We start from the raw sequence: 15,120 nt of genomic DNA, 5'->3' as shown, positions 1-15,120 counted from the left end.
CACAAAAGTTTTTATTTTTAATGAAATCCGATGTATCTCTTTAATTGCTTTAGCTTTTGGTATCATAGATAAGAACCCATTATTGAAAACTAAGTCCTGAAACATTACTTCTAAGTTTTGTTCTAACGGTTTTATGGTTTTAGCTTTTATATTTAGGGCATTGATCCATTTTGAGTCAATTCTCATGTGGTGTGAGGTAGGCATCCGACTTCACTCTTTTGTATGTGGAGATCCAGTTGTCCCAGCACCATTTATTGAAGAGATTAGTCTTTACCCATTGAATGGACTTAGCTCCCTTTTTGAAAATCAGTTTGACCAAAGATATATGGGTTTATTTCTGGACTCTCAATTTTATTCCATTGGTCTGTGTGTCTACTATTATACTAATACCAAATTGTTTTGATTGCTGTAGCTTTATATTTCTTTTTTAAATATTTTATTTTGTTGTTGTTGAGAATATACACAGCAAAACCATACAACAATTCAAGTTTTTACGTGTACAATTCAGTCATGTTGATTATATTCTTTTCTGCGTCGTTCCTCCCCCATTAACATAAACTCACTGTCCCCTAAGTTTCACTGTCCCATAAGTTTCTTATCTAATCTTTCGAGTTGCTGTTGTCAGTTTGATCCTATATAGATAGTTCTTAAAAGAGCAGTGCTCAAGGCAGACATTAAGTTAAGCTAAATTATTGTTTGGTTTTAAGAAGACTTCAGGGGATATTTTTGGTTTAAAGTTTAAAGATGATCTCAGAGCAATAGTTTCAGGGGTTCATTCAGCCTCCATGGCCCAGAAAATCTGGATTCCATGAGACTTTGAAATTCTTTTTTTCATTTTCCCCTTTTTGATCAGGATTCTTCTATAGAATCTTTGATGAAAATGCTCAGTTATGGTAGTTGGGCGGCACATCCAGTTCTGGTCTCATGGCAAAGGGGCAGTCGCTCATGGAGGCAGTTAGCCACACGTTCCTTTCTTCGTCCTATTCCTGAATCTCCTTCCTCTGTTGCTTCAGGGAAAGTAGAAATCTTTTTAAAGTGATACAAAACTGCTTCTGTGTTTTTCGTTCTAAAAAATCACATGATGAAAGTTCATCAAAGTGTCTTTCTTTTTCAGGTGCAGCCACGATGTACACAAGATATAAAATAGTAGAGAAGCAAAATGAAACTTGGTATTTCAACACTCCTGTTTTTAACCTGGTGTCGTTAGTTCTTGGATTAGTGGGATGTATCGGAATGGGCATTGTAGCCAATTTTCAGGTATGATGGGAGATGTTTTTGGTTATCGGGGGTGATTAAGTATATGTGTCTGGGGAGTGAAGCAGAAATACAAGAGAGATGCTCGAGAGCTCAAAAGTGAGCATGGAGGTCATTGCTGAGCCTAGATTTGTGATCTTGACCCAATACTTTCTTTTCCACGTTAATACTAGTAGGAAACCCTGGTGGCATAGTGGTTAAGAGCCATAGCTGCTAACCGAAAGGTCGGCAGTTGGAATCCACTGGGTGCTCCTTGGAAACCCTATCGGGCAGTTCTGCTCTGTCCTATACAGTTGCTATGAGTTGGAATCGACTGGATGGCAACGGGTTTAAATTGTCGATGAGTTTATAAAAATGGGAAAGTCAGTCCTGCCTGGTACATTGGAGAGATGGGTGAGCATGTTTGTACAGTTATAAGAGAATGTGCTTCCAGCAGGCTGCAGTGCGCCACATTTTTGTTGATACGGTTTGATGTGTTGAGAGAGCTACTTCTGCCATTGTTATGGTTTTGCTAAGTGTGAAAATACATGTGTGCATGACTGTGAGTTTATGTGAGAATATGTATTGATAGTACGTGTGAACATACGTAAGCATGTGGTGTGTGTAAGGGTGTGGTGTGAGTGTGTCTCTGTGTGAGAGTGTGTGTTAACATGTGTATAAGTGGGTGTGAGAGCATGTGTCAGTATTAGTGTGCGTATGTGTGTGTGTTATTTGCAGATTCTACCACTTGAGCCTCTGGCATCTAATTTGGAGAGCAGTACCTGATCTCTGCCATTCACAGGTGAGGGTATGGGTGCATGGAGGTGAAACAGCTTGCTTAGGGTTCCTTAGCTAATGGGTGGCAGAGTCAAAATATGGTCCCACTCGAGAGAATTAATTTGTATGACAATGCCAGCGGAGTCTGCTCTATGTCTTCTCACTGTGTCAAGTGTTTAGAAAAACCCTTCATTATTCTAACTTGTGGATTCCTCTTGTTCATCTCCTAGTCTCTTTCTGGAAGGCATGGAACCTGTTTGTCTCTGGAGACAATACTTTATATTTCAAAAATATTTAATTGCTGTATTTCCAATGAATACTAACTATACTAATGCCCACCTCATCGGGTTATTGCAGAGAGTCAAGGAGATTAGGTACAGCACTCATGGTCAGTAGTTGATGCCATCATGGGCATTATCAGCTCACCATTAGAGGTTCACATGACTGCAGGCCTGCCTGCCCCATTGCCTACTGTCTCTATAGGTATCCCTGGTGGTGGAAACATTTAACTTGCTAGGCTGCTAACCAAGGGTTGGAGGTTCAAGTCCACCCAGAGACACCGTGGAAGAAAGGCCCGGTGATCTACCTCTGAAAATTCAGCCGTTCAAAATCTCGTGTGGAGCACAGGTTTACCCTGACACACATGGCGTCACCATGCATCAGAGTTGATTCGAGAGTGACCAGTTTATTGTCTCTATGCGAGAGCAGAACAGAAGTAACTCCCTGGGGGAATTGTGGTTCTGGTCTGGGGTACCCCTTTCACTTTCTTCGTGACAGAGGTGGGGTGATCTGGTGTGGTGCTTATTTTCATCTCTCCCACTTAGCTGACTGGTAAAGTACGCATCTGTACGCTGAAGCAGCAGCGTGAGGGGCTGCATCCAGGTGTTGATCTGGTAGTAAAATAACCTCAGGCCATTTGCCTTCACAGTCTGTTTCCATCCATTCTCTGATGTCCGCTCCTGCATGAAGTCCGCTCCTGCGTGAAGTCAGACCATCATTAGAGAGTCCTGTCTGACCTGAACCAGGAGGGGCCTCCTGTCATCTGTCTATAGGGAGGGATACTGTAATAAAGTGCTGTGTTTACTGAGTGGTCAGGGGGAAGAGCCCTTCACTATGTTACACAATATCTTCTTTAGAACCACCCACCTAAAAAACCAAGACACCAGTTGCCATGGAGTCGATTGCGACTCATGGTGACCCATGTGTGTCAGAGTGGAACTGTGCTCCGTAGGGTTCTCAGTAGGTGATTTTTCAGAAGTAGATTGCCAGGCATTTCTTCCGAGGCACCTCTGGGTAGACTGGAACCTCCAATCCTTCGGTTAGAAGCTGAGCAGATTAACTGTGCTGGGGCTCTGAACTACCCACAGGTCAGGGATGTTCTCTTAGGTCTCAGGGCCAACCGGTTTTAGTTTTCAGACACTGTAAATCTTATGATTATTAGTGTTTCTTTTGGGAGACTATCAAGGTGAGAGCCACATTTGTTGCTGCCCTGAGGCAAGTGTAGAGGAATTCATGGAAGGCACCTCCAGAACCAGTTTGCCCCTGGCTCCATTTTACTTTCCCACCCCCGTTGTCTCATTATGAGGAAATAAGAGGTAAACACAGAGTGCTGCAGGGCATGGTGGCTGGTGACATTTGTCACATGATAGAAGCTCTTTAGAGGAGCCCTGGTGGCACAGTGGTTAAGCACTCAACTGCTAACCAAAAGGTCGGCAGTTCGAACCCACCAGCGGCTCCAGGAGAGAAAGATGTGGCAGTCTGCTTCTGTAAAGATTACAGCCTTGGAAAGCCTATGGGGCAGTTCTGCTCTGTACTGTAGAGTCGCTAGGAGTTGGAATTGACAGCAGCGGGCTTGGCTTTTTTAGTTTAGAGGTTCCTTGTGACATTTGCTCCTATTTTGTGATAGGATGCATTTTGTTTTTCATAACACTTATTGGAAATGTTCTGTGTCAGACATGTTTATGAAAGTGTTCCATTCTTTGACCCGTATTATTCTAATGACAACCCTGTGACAGCTATTGTCGATCCATTTATGCATGAAGAAATAGAGGCCCAGAGAGGTTAGTAACTTGCTCAACCAAGATCATATGAGTAATGCCCGCCAGAGTTGGGTTTCGAATTGGGACACTGTGTCTCGTGTGTCCAGAGCCTGTGGGATGAGGAAATCTCTTTGAGAAAAACAGCATGGCCACAACTCATAGTTCTAGAGCCGGAAAGCACAATGTGGGGCGGGGGGGAAACAAAAACAAACTGGGAGATCTAGAATGAAACAATTTGTCTCCAACAGTGTAGAGCTGAGTTATCTGGTAGGGACTAGTATGCCCTTTATCATACTGTATCACTTCATTCTCTGAATAACTCAACATCAGAAGACAGGCAGATGCCACATGTTAAACCCTAAAGGCTAGGCTGTAACGTTAGGAGGAAAACTGATGGTTAGAAAGTTAAACTTTTGGTTATTTTCAAGGCATCTGTGAAATGACTAAATAGTTTACGAAAACGAGAACTATAATCTTTAACTTGTCTGGGAGCAAAGTGTTTGCCTTGTCATTGTTCCCATAAATAGATCTTGTTCAAAGTCCTGTAATTCATTTTCAGCATGCCTTGAGCAAACCAACTCGAGCTGTTGACGCAAGAAGGGTTAAGAGACATGAGAGCAAAGGAGCGTTGACGCTCTCTGGTGGCTTTCCTTGAGCGGCAGTGCGTGACATTTATCACGAGTTCACAGTTAATTCTCTTCCCTGAACTGCTGGGTGTGGTGGCTGCCTTCCGGTGTATCTTCAGAAATGTGTCAGTGCTTTATTTCCCCTCAAAAAGTTTCCTTGGCAGAAAAGGCAAGTTTTCCAAGGTTTGACCCTCCCAACATTCTAGTTTTTTCTATCTTTGTTGTTGTTGTTAGGTGCCATGGCGTGGAGTCGGTTCCAACACATAGCAACCCTGTATACAACTGAAGGAAACACTGCCCAGTCCTGCACCATCCTCACAATCTTTACTGTCTTTTAAATTAACAGGAGAGTTTCTAATATGGGGTCCGAAAAGGGTGCAAAGTTTCGTACTTTATCACCCGTCCAAAATTTATGTCTGATCAGAATTGTTTCCCTTCTAAAGGACTTCTTTGATGAGAGTACACAATGCTGGTGAAAAAGACCTATCACAAATACAACCCCTGCTGAATGAAGGGCCTTTGGATCTGATAATGTCAGGGTTAATGGGGGAGTGGGGGCATGAAGTTCGCAGATTAAGATCCTAAAGGATATGCTGAATTGGCCGGGGTTGAGGAAGCAAATTCCCAGACAGGGGAGTGGGAGGAAAGAAGGTACATAAATCCAGGGTGTAGATTTACTTAGCTTGAAAAGAAAATGGAGAGTGGAAAGCACGAGGAATCTTGGAAGATTTTTCTTCAAGACGACTCATTAGTAGACGACTTGCCTTTTGTTGAATTGCCTTTGCCCAGCATGCTCACCTTCAAGGAAGGAAAGGGATTTATTTTCCTTAATTCTTTAAGTACTTTGAGGTGTGCACACATTTTCAAGGGGATAGAATGTATTTTATGTCTCATCTATGATCTCCCTAAATCTATGCTCCTGCGCTTCAGACAGGATTTACACCTAAACAGTAGGTAATTGATAAGACGTTTATATACCTATTTATACACTGAAATAAATGCCAGGAATGTGGCTCTTGCACAGCAGACCTGGGTAGGTGGGATGAGGAAAGAATGAAGTCTACCTTACAGGTGGGAAAGTTGGGGATGGTGGGCTTTGGAATCTGGCCAACCTGGATAAAAATCCCCATAGAATGTTAAAACCAAAACCAAACCCGCTGCCATCTAGTCGACTCCAACTCATGGCGGTGCTATAGGACAGGGTAGAACTGCCCCATAGAGTTTCCAAGGAGCACCTGGTGGATTTGAACTGCTGACCCTTTGGTTAGCAGCCATAGCTCTTAACCAGTATGCCACCAGGATTTCCAATAGAATGTTAATGCAGCCATATTTGAGTATAACTCAAATCAAGTAATGGATTTCTTCTTCCTTTCCTGAATTTGAACCAGGAAATTTTCTTAGAAAATAATTTTAAAGGTTTTGTTTTGCTCTCCCTTTCCTATATGGAGAATAAAGAATATCAATTTCTTCATGCTCCAGTTTGAGATTGAACAGCCTGGATGGAAAACATTCTGGTGGTTGGAGAAGCATGGGTGGCCTCGGATCAGAAATAGTCTGAGGAATGAGGGTGTGGACAATACCTTGGGGCCAACTGGGGTCCTGTGGCCAAAAACAGGCAATATGTTAACTTACTCTTTTACAGACTTGCATTTTCAAGTTGAAACCAAAATTCAGTTGTTGTGTGTCATCGAGTCAATTCCAACTCATGGCGACCCCGTAGAGCAGCGTAGAACTGCCCTATTGGGTTTCCAAGGAGCAGCTGGTGGATTCGAGCAGCTGTAGCTCTTAACTAAATGTTGTTGTTGTGCCAGAAGGTAGGTGCACATTGGAAGGGAGCCTACTACGATGAGGTTCCTTGGTGGGTCAGTCCTGAGCACGGCCAGGGTCAACATCAGACTTCCTGCATAGACTGGGCACAGGGGCTGCCGTCTGGTTGAAATGGTGGTGAGAGGGTGGTGGGGGGCTGGGTGCTTGTTCTGAAGTTGCCTTTGTGTCTCAAGAGCAGTGTTTTCACTTAGATTTGTGTGCTCGCTTGGGGTAGCTCGGGAAGGATTAATGGAGACCACTGGGAAGCAGGGGTCCTAAAGACCCCAAGCCACCCTTGGCCCCATCTGTACTTTTATATGGAATTTATCGTATAATCTTCACAGCAAGGCTGCACCCAGCAAGGCAGGAATTATTATCCCCATTTTACAGATAGAGAAGTTGAGGTTTTAGGTTAAGATGACAGAGCCTAGTGGTGGAGTTGGGATTTTTATCCAGGTTGGGCCAGACCTTAAAGCCAACTCTTCCACCCCTGAGGTAGACTTCATTCTTTCCTTGTCCCACATGCCCAGGCGTGTTGTACAACAACCACATTCTTGGCCTTTATTTCCACGTAGCACACACCACTCACTGCCGTCGAGTCGATTTTGACTCATAGCGACCCTATAGGACAGAGTAGAACTGCCCCATAGAGCTTCCAGGGAGTGCCTGGCAGATTTGAACTGCTGACCTCTTAAATTAGCAACCGTAGCACTTAACCAGTATACCACCAGGGTTTCCTCGTATGGAAGGTTTTTCTCTTTGTAGTCTCCTGTCTCTTTCTGCGGTTGCCATTTAGTAGACTCTGATAGACTTAAGTATAACTGTACTCCATAGCGTTTTCAATGGCTGTGATCTTTCAGAAGTAGATCGCCAGGCCTTTCTTCTGAGGGCCTCTGGGTAGACTTGAACCTCCAATCTAAGCAGCTCCATTTTCCAAGAAGTGATGCATCTCTGACGCCTGATGGTTTTGAAAGGCACAGAGTGAGGGCTTAGGTGTTGATGCGGACAGAACCATTAAGAGTAACTTCGTATTTGTGGTTTCTCTGCAGGAGCTAGCTGTCCCGGTAGTCCACGATGGGGGTGCCCTTTTGGCCTTTGTCTGCGGTGTTGTGTACACGCTGCTGCAGTCCATCATCTCTTACAAATCATGTCCCCAGTGGAACAGCCTCACGACGTGTCACGTACGCATGGCCATTTCTGCCGTTTCCTGTGCAGCTGTCGTCCCCAGTATCCTTTTCATATTTGTCTACGTCCTTGCAAATTTGACCACCACCGCCCCCCCGCAAAAAAAAGCATGAAAAAAGCAAAGGTTAACAAGCAAGTTTCCACATGCTTCAGAAGAACAATTGGGAGAAAAGTGTAAATGATTAAGAAAATATCTCAACATTGTCTGGTTAGATCAAAAGAATGTTTGGGGGAGAGAATGGCCTTGAAAGGAGGGTGGAAAAAATGTAGGAACACTTCAGTCTCTGTTGACTTTCCTTCATATAGGGTCGGTTTCATGAGTCATTTGAAAATATTTAGTTTTCTCTGTAGTACTTGCTAAAGACACCAAATATTGATATTGTACTTAAAGTAATAGCTCTATGAACTCTCAAGAGGCCAGGTTCTCCCCTCTCCCTGTACTTGGGTAATAAAGAGAAAGTTTAATTTATGCATCCATACTAAGAGACTTTAATGAGCTCTATGTCATTATTACTAAGTCATTTAAGATACGTTTAGGCTTTTCTTTTTACAATCAAGAACCTGGGTGGTGCAAGCAATTTGTGATTGGCTGCTAACCTAAAGGTTGGTGGTTTGAACCCATCCCGCAGCTTCTCAGAAGAATGGCCTGGTGATCTGCTTCTGTCAAGATTGCAGCTGAGGAAGCCCTATGGAGCAGTTCCACCCTGTAACTCATGGGGTCACCATGAGTCGGAACTGACTTGATAGCATTGGGTTTTTTATAATCACTGATTTCATTTTACGTTTTAATTCAACAATATGAAGAGAAGAGAAACATTTATCATGCTTGTGTATTCTGATTTAGACAAAATGGAAGGCCTTTCTTTCCTCTCTCTCAGCAGATATTTAACAATATAAAAAAACCTGTGGTCTTTAAGGGGTGGAAAGTTTCCCATCTTTCAAAATACTGTCTATAGTCATATCAGGAAAAGTTGCAAAGTCTTTAAAAAGCAAAGAAACAGTGACTAGTGTCAGACTATGGGAAAATGGAAACGATTTGATCAGAGGCAGTTTTGTTAGTCCGGATTGGGTTATTTCAAAACCGGCAAAACTGAGAGAAAGCGTATCCTGTGCTTCTCTGAGTCTTAAGCTTTGTGTTTCTCTTTAAAATAGAAACTACTCAAAGTGCGAAGTCTTAAGTATGGCTTGGGGGTATTTTCTCATCTTAGGGCAGGGAAATTTTCATTACACAATTTCCAGGCACAGAGGAACCAAATCCTAGTATTGAGAAATACAACAACCAAGTATATACCCATGTTCCTAAGATAGTTCTTTCTCAGTTTCCTTGTGCTGTTTAGGACATGGTTTCTCTCCGAATTCACCTCTTGAAAACTTTTAGCTTCTGTCAATTGTCAAATTTACAGTAGAAGTGTTAAAAATAAAGTTTCTTGGTGTAGGAAACCCTTGCTTTCAACTTTGGAGCCAGATCTCTAAATATTAAAATCAGAGAGTTTTCTCAGAATAAGCATTTCAGACCTCTCAGAGTTTCACATGCTAATAGTTCCTGTTTCCAGCAGGGGCAGCGTTCCCAAACAGAAATGACTTGTGTCCCTGTGTCGAATTGACTTGAATGAATTCGGTCCTGTGAAAAAGTCTTTTGTCTTAAACCAAAAAAAAAAAAAAAAAAAAAAAGGCTTGCTATTTATTGAGTTGATTCTGATCCCCTAGCCACCCTATAGGGCAGAGTAGAACTGCTCCACAGGGTTTCCAAGGAGCACCTGGTGGATTCGAACTTACGACTTTTTGGTTAGCAGCCATAGCACTTAACCACTGCACCACCAGGGATTCCCCATAAGCATGCAGTTTCTATTTCCTTACAAAGAATTTAAAGCGTATGTTAAAATTCCCTTGATTCTCCTTACTATACATAACATTTCTGTGAAATGGCCTCATTTTACTACTGAGGGAACTGAGCCACAAGAGTTGTGAGAATTGAGCTTCTAAGCCTTTCCTGCTAAGCCCAGTTTCTAGGGCTTTCTGAAGCCTCCCAAAGTCACTGACAGGTTCCCGTGCATGAGACACGGGATCTGGGGCTGCCTAGCTCTTCACCTTCATTTGCACGCTTCCTCCGTCTTAGTTTGCTAAGGCTGTCGTAACAGAAATACCACTAATAGCTGGTTGTAAAGAACAGAATTTTATTTTCTCACAATTTTGGAGGCTAGAAGTCCGAATTCAGGGTGTCAGCTCAGTGACACCGTGTACTCTGTTTAAAATGACAGTAAAGAGACTTTTTGAGAGCAAAGACACCTCGAGCCGGGGACATGTTGGATCTCACAAAGTGAAAACCAGCACTCCGAAAAGCTATAGTCACATGGGTTTAGTTACATGGCTAAATTAGGAACTTAGCTTACAATATTCTGATTGGTAGGCGAGCAATTAGGAAAGTGGAAGACGGGATATCTTGAAGCGGGGCTTTGGTTTGCATTGGTTAACAGCGTATATGTGGGTTAAGGGGATTGGGCACACTCACATAATTGTGGAGGTATGTGCTCACAAGGGGGGGGTCACAGGATGATTGATAGGGGGCCAAGGTCTGCTGGATCCACCCAGCCACAGGCCCAAGGTCATGTGCATATGAATGGGAAGAAGTCAGTTGGCTGGTTCCACTTAGCCAGAGGCCCAGGACCATATTCATATGAAGAAGTCAAGGTTACAGTCTCGGGAATGGAGAAGCAGAAGTCACAAAATGGGGTCAGGCCTACACCTGGGGCCTATACCTGAGCCAGCCACTCTAGGTATGGCAGGCACCTCAGTTTTGGAACCCTTGCATAAGGAGAAGTTCCTTCTTTGTCTCTTTCAGCTTCCAGTAAAAAAAAAAAAAAAATTTTTTTTTTTTTTTTCCTGGGTTTATAGATTCATCCGTCTCAGTCTTCACAGGGCATCTCCCGCTGTGTGTGTATGTGTGTGTCTTTCTGTGTTTGTACTCTCCTTTATAAAACACCATTGGGAAAGGATTAGGTTTAGGACCCACCCTGCTCCTGGATGACCTCATTAACATAACGAAAGAAAACTCCTATTTTCAAATAGGGTCGCATTCATAGGTACAGGGGTTAGGCTTAAACATATACTTTTGGGGGACACGGTTCAGTCTGTAACACTTCCATAGGCGAGGCTGTTTCCTGCATTTATACTCATTCCCCTCCCTTGATAGTCAGTCATTCTCCACCTTGTCTTTTTAGAGCTGAGCTGTATCTCTAATACGGTAGCCAAGGGGCCCTGGTGGTGCAATAGTTAAGCGCTCAGCTGCTAACCAGAAGGGTGGCAGTTCAAACCCACGAGCCACTCCGCGGGAGAAAAGACCTGCCAATCCGCTCCTGTGAAGATTACAGCCTAGGAAACCTTATGGGACAGTTCTTCTCTGTCCCATAGAGTTGCCATGAGTCAGAATCAACTCGATGGCACACAACAACAGTGGTGCAAATGGTTAAGCGCTCGACTAGTAGTCAAAAGGTTGGCCGTTTAACCCACCCGGAGGTGCCTTGGAAGACAATCTGCTTCCGAAAGTCACGGCCTGGAAAACCCAGTGGAGCAGTTCTACTCTGCACACATGGGGTGGCCAAGAGTAAGAACTGACTCGGTGGCAACTACGACAGCAGCCACCTGTGGCTATTGTGCGCTTAAAATGCCGTCAGTCCCAATTGAGATGGGCTGTAAGTGTAAAATGCACAACACATTTCAAAGACTTGATAATAAAAAAAGAGGAATGTAAAATATGTCAATAATTTTTTACATTATTTTGAAATAATAAATTTGACATTGGGTTAAATAAAATATAAAAATTCATTTCACCTGGTTCTTTTTAAATACGTGGCTACCAGAAAATTTAAAATTACACGTGTGGCTTGCACAATAATTCTGTGGGGTGGAGCATTTCTTGAGAGGTCCTCAAACTCTGCCATTCACAGCCTACCTGGACACCCCAACCCCAGTCCTGTTCTGAATTTATGATTTTCCCTCTGGACCATCACACACCCTTTTCTTCTAACACTGCGTGTTCCCCTGGCCTTCTTCTGAAGAGGCAGTGATCTGATTGCTGAGACCAAGTCTGATTCCCTAGGTTCTCCCCACCCTGCCACTACTCCAGGTGGAACTAAAGAACAAGTTAATGAAAGAATTAAAAGACTTTTAAACTATTAGAAACAAAGGTAGGGTAATGAAATGGCCTTAGAGTCTTCTCTGCTTTCTACTTCGTTTTAGTTTGAGGAACCTAGAAGTGTTTGGTATTGCAAAATGCACGGGGATGGGGAGGGGGAGGGGGAGGCAGAGATGGGAGAGGAGGTGTTGACTCAGCATTTAGAGGAGGCTGCATTCACTCCAGACTTTACATTCATTTTTCGTAAAGCCTTTTTAGAACATCCCTTTTGCCTCTACCTTTCTCTTTTGCTTCCCTAGTTCAATCAAAATGGTTGTCACCACCCTTGTGCAGACAGTATTGCCCGTGGAAGGATGTAGCCTCATTTCCTAGAATTATAAGGTTGGCTTGGACTGAGGCTTGTCATTCATCTCCAGGTCTGATGTAGGGGATATCTTTTGGATTTATAAGCCCTTTAGGTAGGGTAGGAAAGACCCCACTTACCCAACAAAAACCTGTGTTTCAGAGATAACCCTTGGAATTCCTGTGGCTTGTTTTTGCATGGCTACCCATGTGTGTCAGAGTAGAACTTTTGGTGGCTTGTTTTTTCAGAAGTAGATCATCAGGCCTTTCTTCTGAGGCACCACTGGGCAGGCTCAAACCTCCAACCTTTTAGTTAACAGCGTGTTAACTGTTTGCACCACATGGGGTCATTATGAGTTGGAATTGACTTGATGGCAACTGGGGTTTTTTGTTTTTGTATATGAGAATTGGTACTTGATAATGCTAAATTTTCTTTAAAGCTGCTATCTTGGAAATAGTATTTTAGGGAGAAAGTATTTTCATTCAGAAGCAAGCAAAAATAATGCATCTAGGGCTTCTTTGTCACCTATTTCGACCTAATTTAAACAGCTAGCTGAACTGGAAACGTCCAGACAGATGCACCAAAAAAAAAAACCAAAAAAACCCATTTATGTCCAGTTGATTTTGTCATAGAAAGATGTACAGTAGAGCAAAAACGTCAACTCAGGTTAAAATTTTGCTCTATACCTAATTGAAAAAGAGGATTGCTAAGGAATGACTGTATTTCTGTGTTGTAATTTAACTGCTGTCATAACCGAACTTAAGATTAGAGCTTCTAGGAAGCTAATATAGCTGGTTTGACTGCAGAAATGTCAATATTAACATATTTTAACACGGTGTAGTGATTATATTATTAGAAGGATAACCTGGTCTCAACATTAAAGGACCTATTTTCTTCAGTATTTTTCTTAACAGTTTTTTTTTTTCTTTAAGTGATTGCCTGTGCGTCACTAATTTCTATAACCAAACTGGAGTGGAATCCAAAAGAAAAGGTAAAATTTAAATCGCTTTCAGTATGATCTTCAAACCTGGTTATTTGAGACTGTGACTGGGTGAAGCCTAGAAAAGGGCACTGCCATTTCTTCAGGCACATTGCAAAATATGCAGTAAATATGTTATATATCAACTTCTTGTTGTTTGGTGCCATCGAGTTGGCCCCTGACTCATGGTGAACCCATGGACAGTGGAAAAAATGCTTCCCAGTCCTGTGCCATCCCCATCAATTGTGGATAGGAACATTGTGATCCGTAGAGTCTTCGTTGGCAGATTTTTGGAAGTAGATGGCCATGCCTTTCTACCTGGTTTCTCTTAGTCTGGAAGCTCCACTTAAACCTGTTTCGCACCGTAGCAACACACAGTCTACCACGGACAGATGGTGGCTATGCATGAGGTGCACTGGCTGGAATCGAACCTGGGTCTTCTGTGTTCTACCACTGAACCACCACTGTCCTGTATGTGGTGGCAACATTCAACGTGCTTGGCTGCTAACTGAAGGGTTGGAGGTTCGTGTCAACCCAGAGGTGCCTCGAAAGAAAGGCCTGGTGATTCTATTTCCAAAAAATGAGCCATTGAAAGCCCTATAGAGCATAGCTCTACTCTTATGCACATGGGGTCACCCTGAGTCAAAGTTGACCTAATGGCAACTGGTTATAGTCAAAAAAAAAAAACAAAAAAAACTTACCATCCAATTATTTGGCAATGTGTATGTAGTAATTGGAGTCCTTAGATGGTGTAAATGGTTAAGCACTTGACTACTAGCTGGACGGTTCAAAACCACCTGGAGGCACCTTAGAAGAAAAGGCCTGGTGGTCTGCTTCTGAAAGGCCACAGCCTTGAATACCCATGGAGCAGTTCTACTCTGCACACATACAGTCACCATGAGGTGGAATCGACTTGATGGCGAAACCAACAACCATGACAACAACAATATGTAATAATTAGCTATCAGGGTAGTTATGGTTCTGGGGATTATATTTCAAATTCTTGAATTGCTAATTCTCTTCTTTGACGCTTCAACCGTCTATGCTTAGTAAAGAGGTTGAACATTTAAGGGTAGGGAAACAATGTGAATGAAGGTGTATGGAGGCTGTTAAAAAAAAAAAAAAAAAAGAGGCATGGGGGCAGAGTCTGACCTCCTCTTGTTGCCCGGAACTCTGGGTTCTGCTAGGCGTAACTCCATCAGGGCCAAAAACACAGGGACCCAGCTGGGGAGAACGAAAGGCAGCTTTATTGATTGACCAAGCAAGGAGGTGTACCTGACTCAAACCGTGGTATATTCAGTCACCTCATATGCATGCGAAAGCTGGACAGTGAATAAGGAAGGCTGAAGAGGAACTGATGCCTTTCAGTTGTGGTATTGGCAAGGAATATTGCATATACCATGGAGAGCCAGAGGAATGAACAAATTTGTCTTGGAAGAAGTACAACCAGAATGCTCCTTAGAAGCAAGAATGGCGAGACTGCGTCTTACATACTTTGGACATGTTATCAGAAGGTATCAGTCCCTGGAGAAGAACATCATGCTTGATAACGTATAGGGTCAAAGTAAAAAGAGGAAGACCCTCGACAAAATGTAGTGACACAGTGGCTGCAACAGTGGGCTCAAGTGTAGTGGTTGTGAGGATAGTGCAGGACCGGGCAGTGTTTCATTCTGTTGTACGTAGGGTTGCTATGACTTGGAGTCGACTCGACTAACCTAACAACAACAGCAAGCAAGGAGTCAGACAGCTGCGCACCATCCAAGATTCTCAGGCAGCTTGTTGAGGCTGGTTTATATAGGCAGGATCAGTTTCAGAATACAAAACGGCACGCGCACAGGCTCAGAGCATTTTAGAATGAAATGAAAAAGCATTTTCTGAGACCCAGGTTTGAGTCCCTGTGCAGGAGGAACTTAGTAATTTTTGGTCATTAGCATTTCATTTCTCTACCCAGCAGCGGAGAGTTTACCGCGCATGAAGCAGTGAGCTAAAGGTCATCTGGA

General features: G+C 43.1%; 1 protein-coding gene across 2 annotated transcripts in view; it reads left to right on the top strand.

The window, feature by feature from the left end:
- DRAM1 (DNA damage regulated autophagy modulator 1) overlaps positions 1–15,120 on the top strand; it is a 53,266-nt gene that overhangs the window by 27,482 nt on the left and 10,664 nt on the right. Inside the window, exons 3-5 of one of the 2 annotated variants that reach the window (XM_003405294.4) lie at positions 1,115–1,257; positions 7,531–7,708; positions 13,074–13,132. In XM_003405294.4, the coding sequence (XP_003405342.1) occupies positions 1,115–1,257; positions 7,531–7,708; positions 13,074–13,132 (380 nt within the window). The remainder of the gene's footprint in view (positions 1–1,114; positions 1,258–7,530; positions 7,709–13,073; positions 13,133–15,120) is intronic. The other variant, XM_023538878.2, reaches the window with a different exon arrangement.

Source organism: Loxodonta africana, chromosome 4 (assembly GCF_030014295.1).
Source record: "Loxodonta africana isolate mLoxAfr1 chromosome 4, mLoxAfr1.hap2, whole genome shotgun sequence".
In the NCBI taxonomy this organism is placed as follows: Eukaryota; Metazoa; Chordata; class Mammalia; order Proboscidea; family Elephantidae; genus Loxodonta; species Loxodonta africana.
Note: the sequence above shows the minus strand (reverse complement) of the source record. Positions and strands in the feature narration are given on the sequence as shown.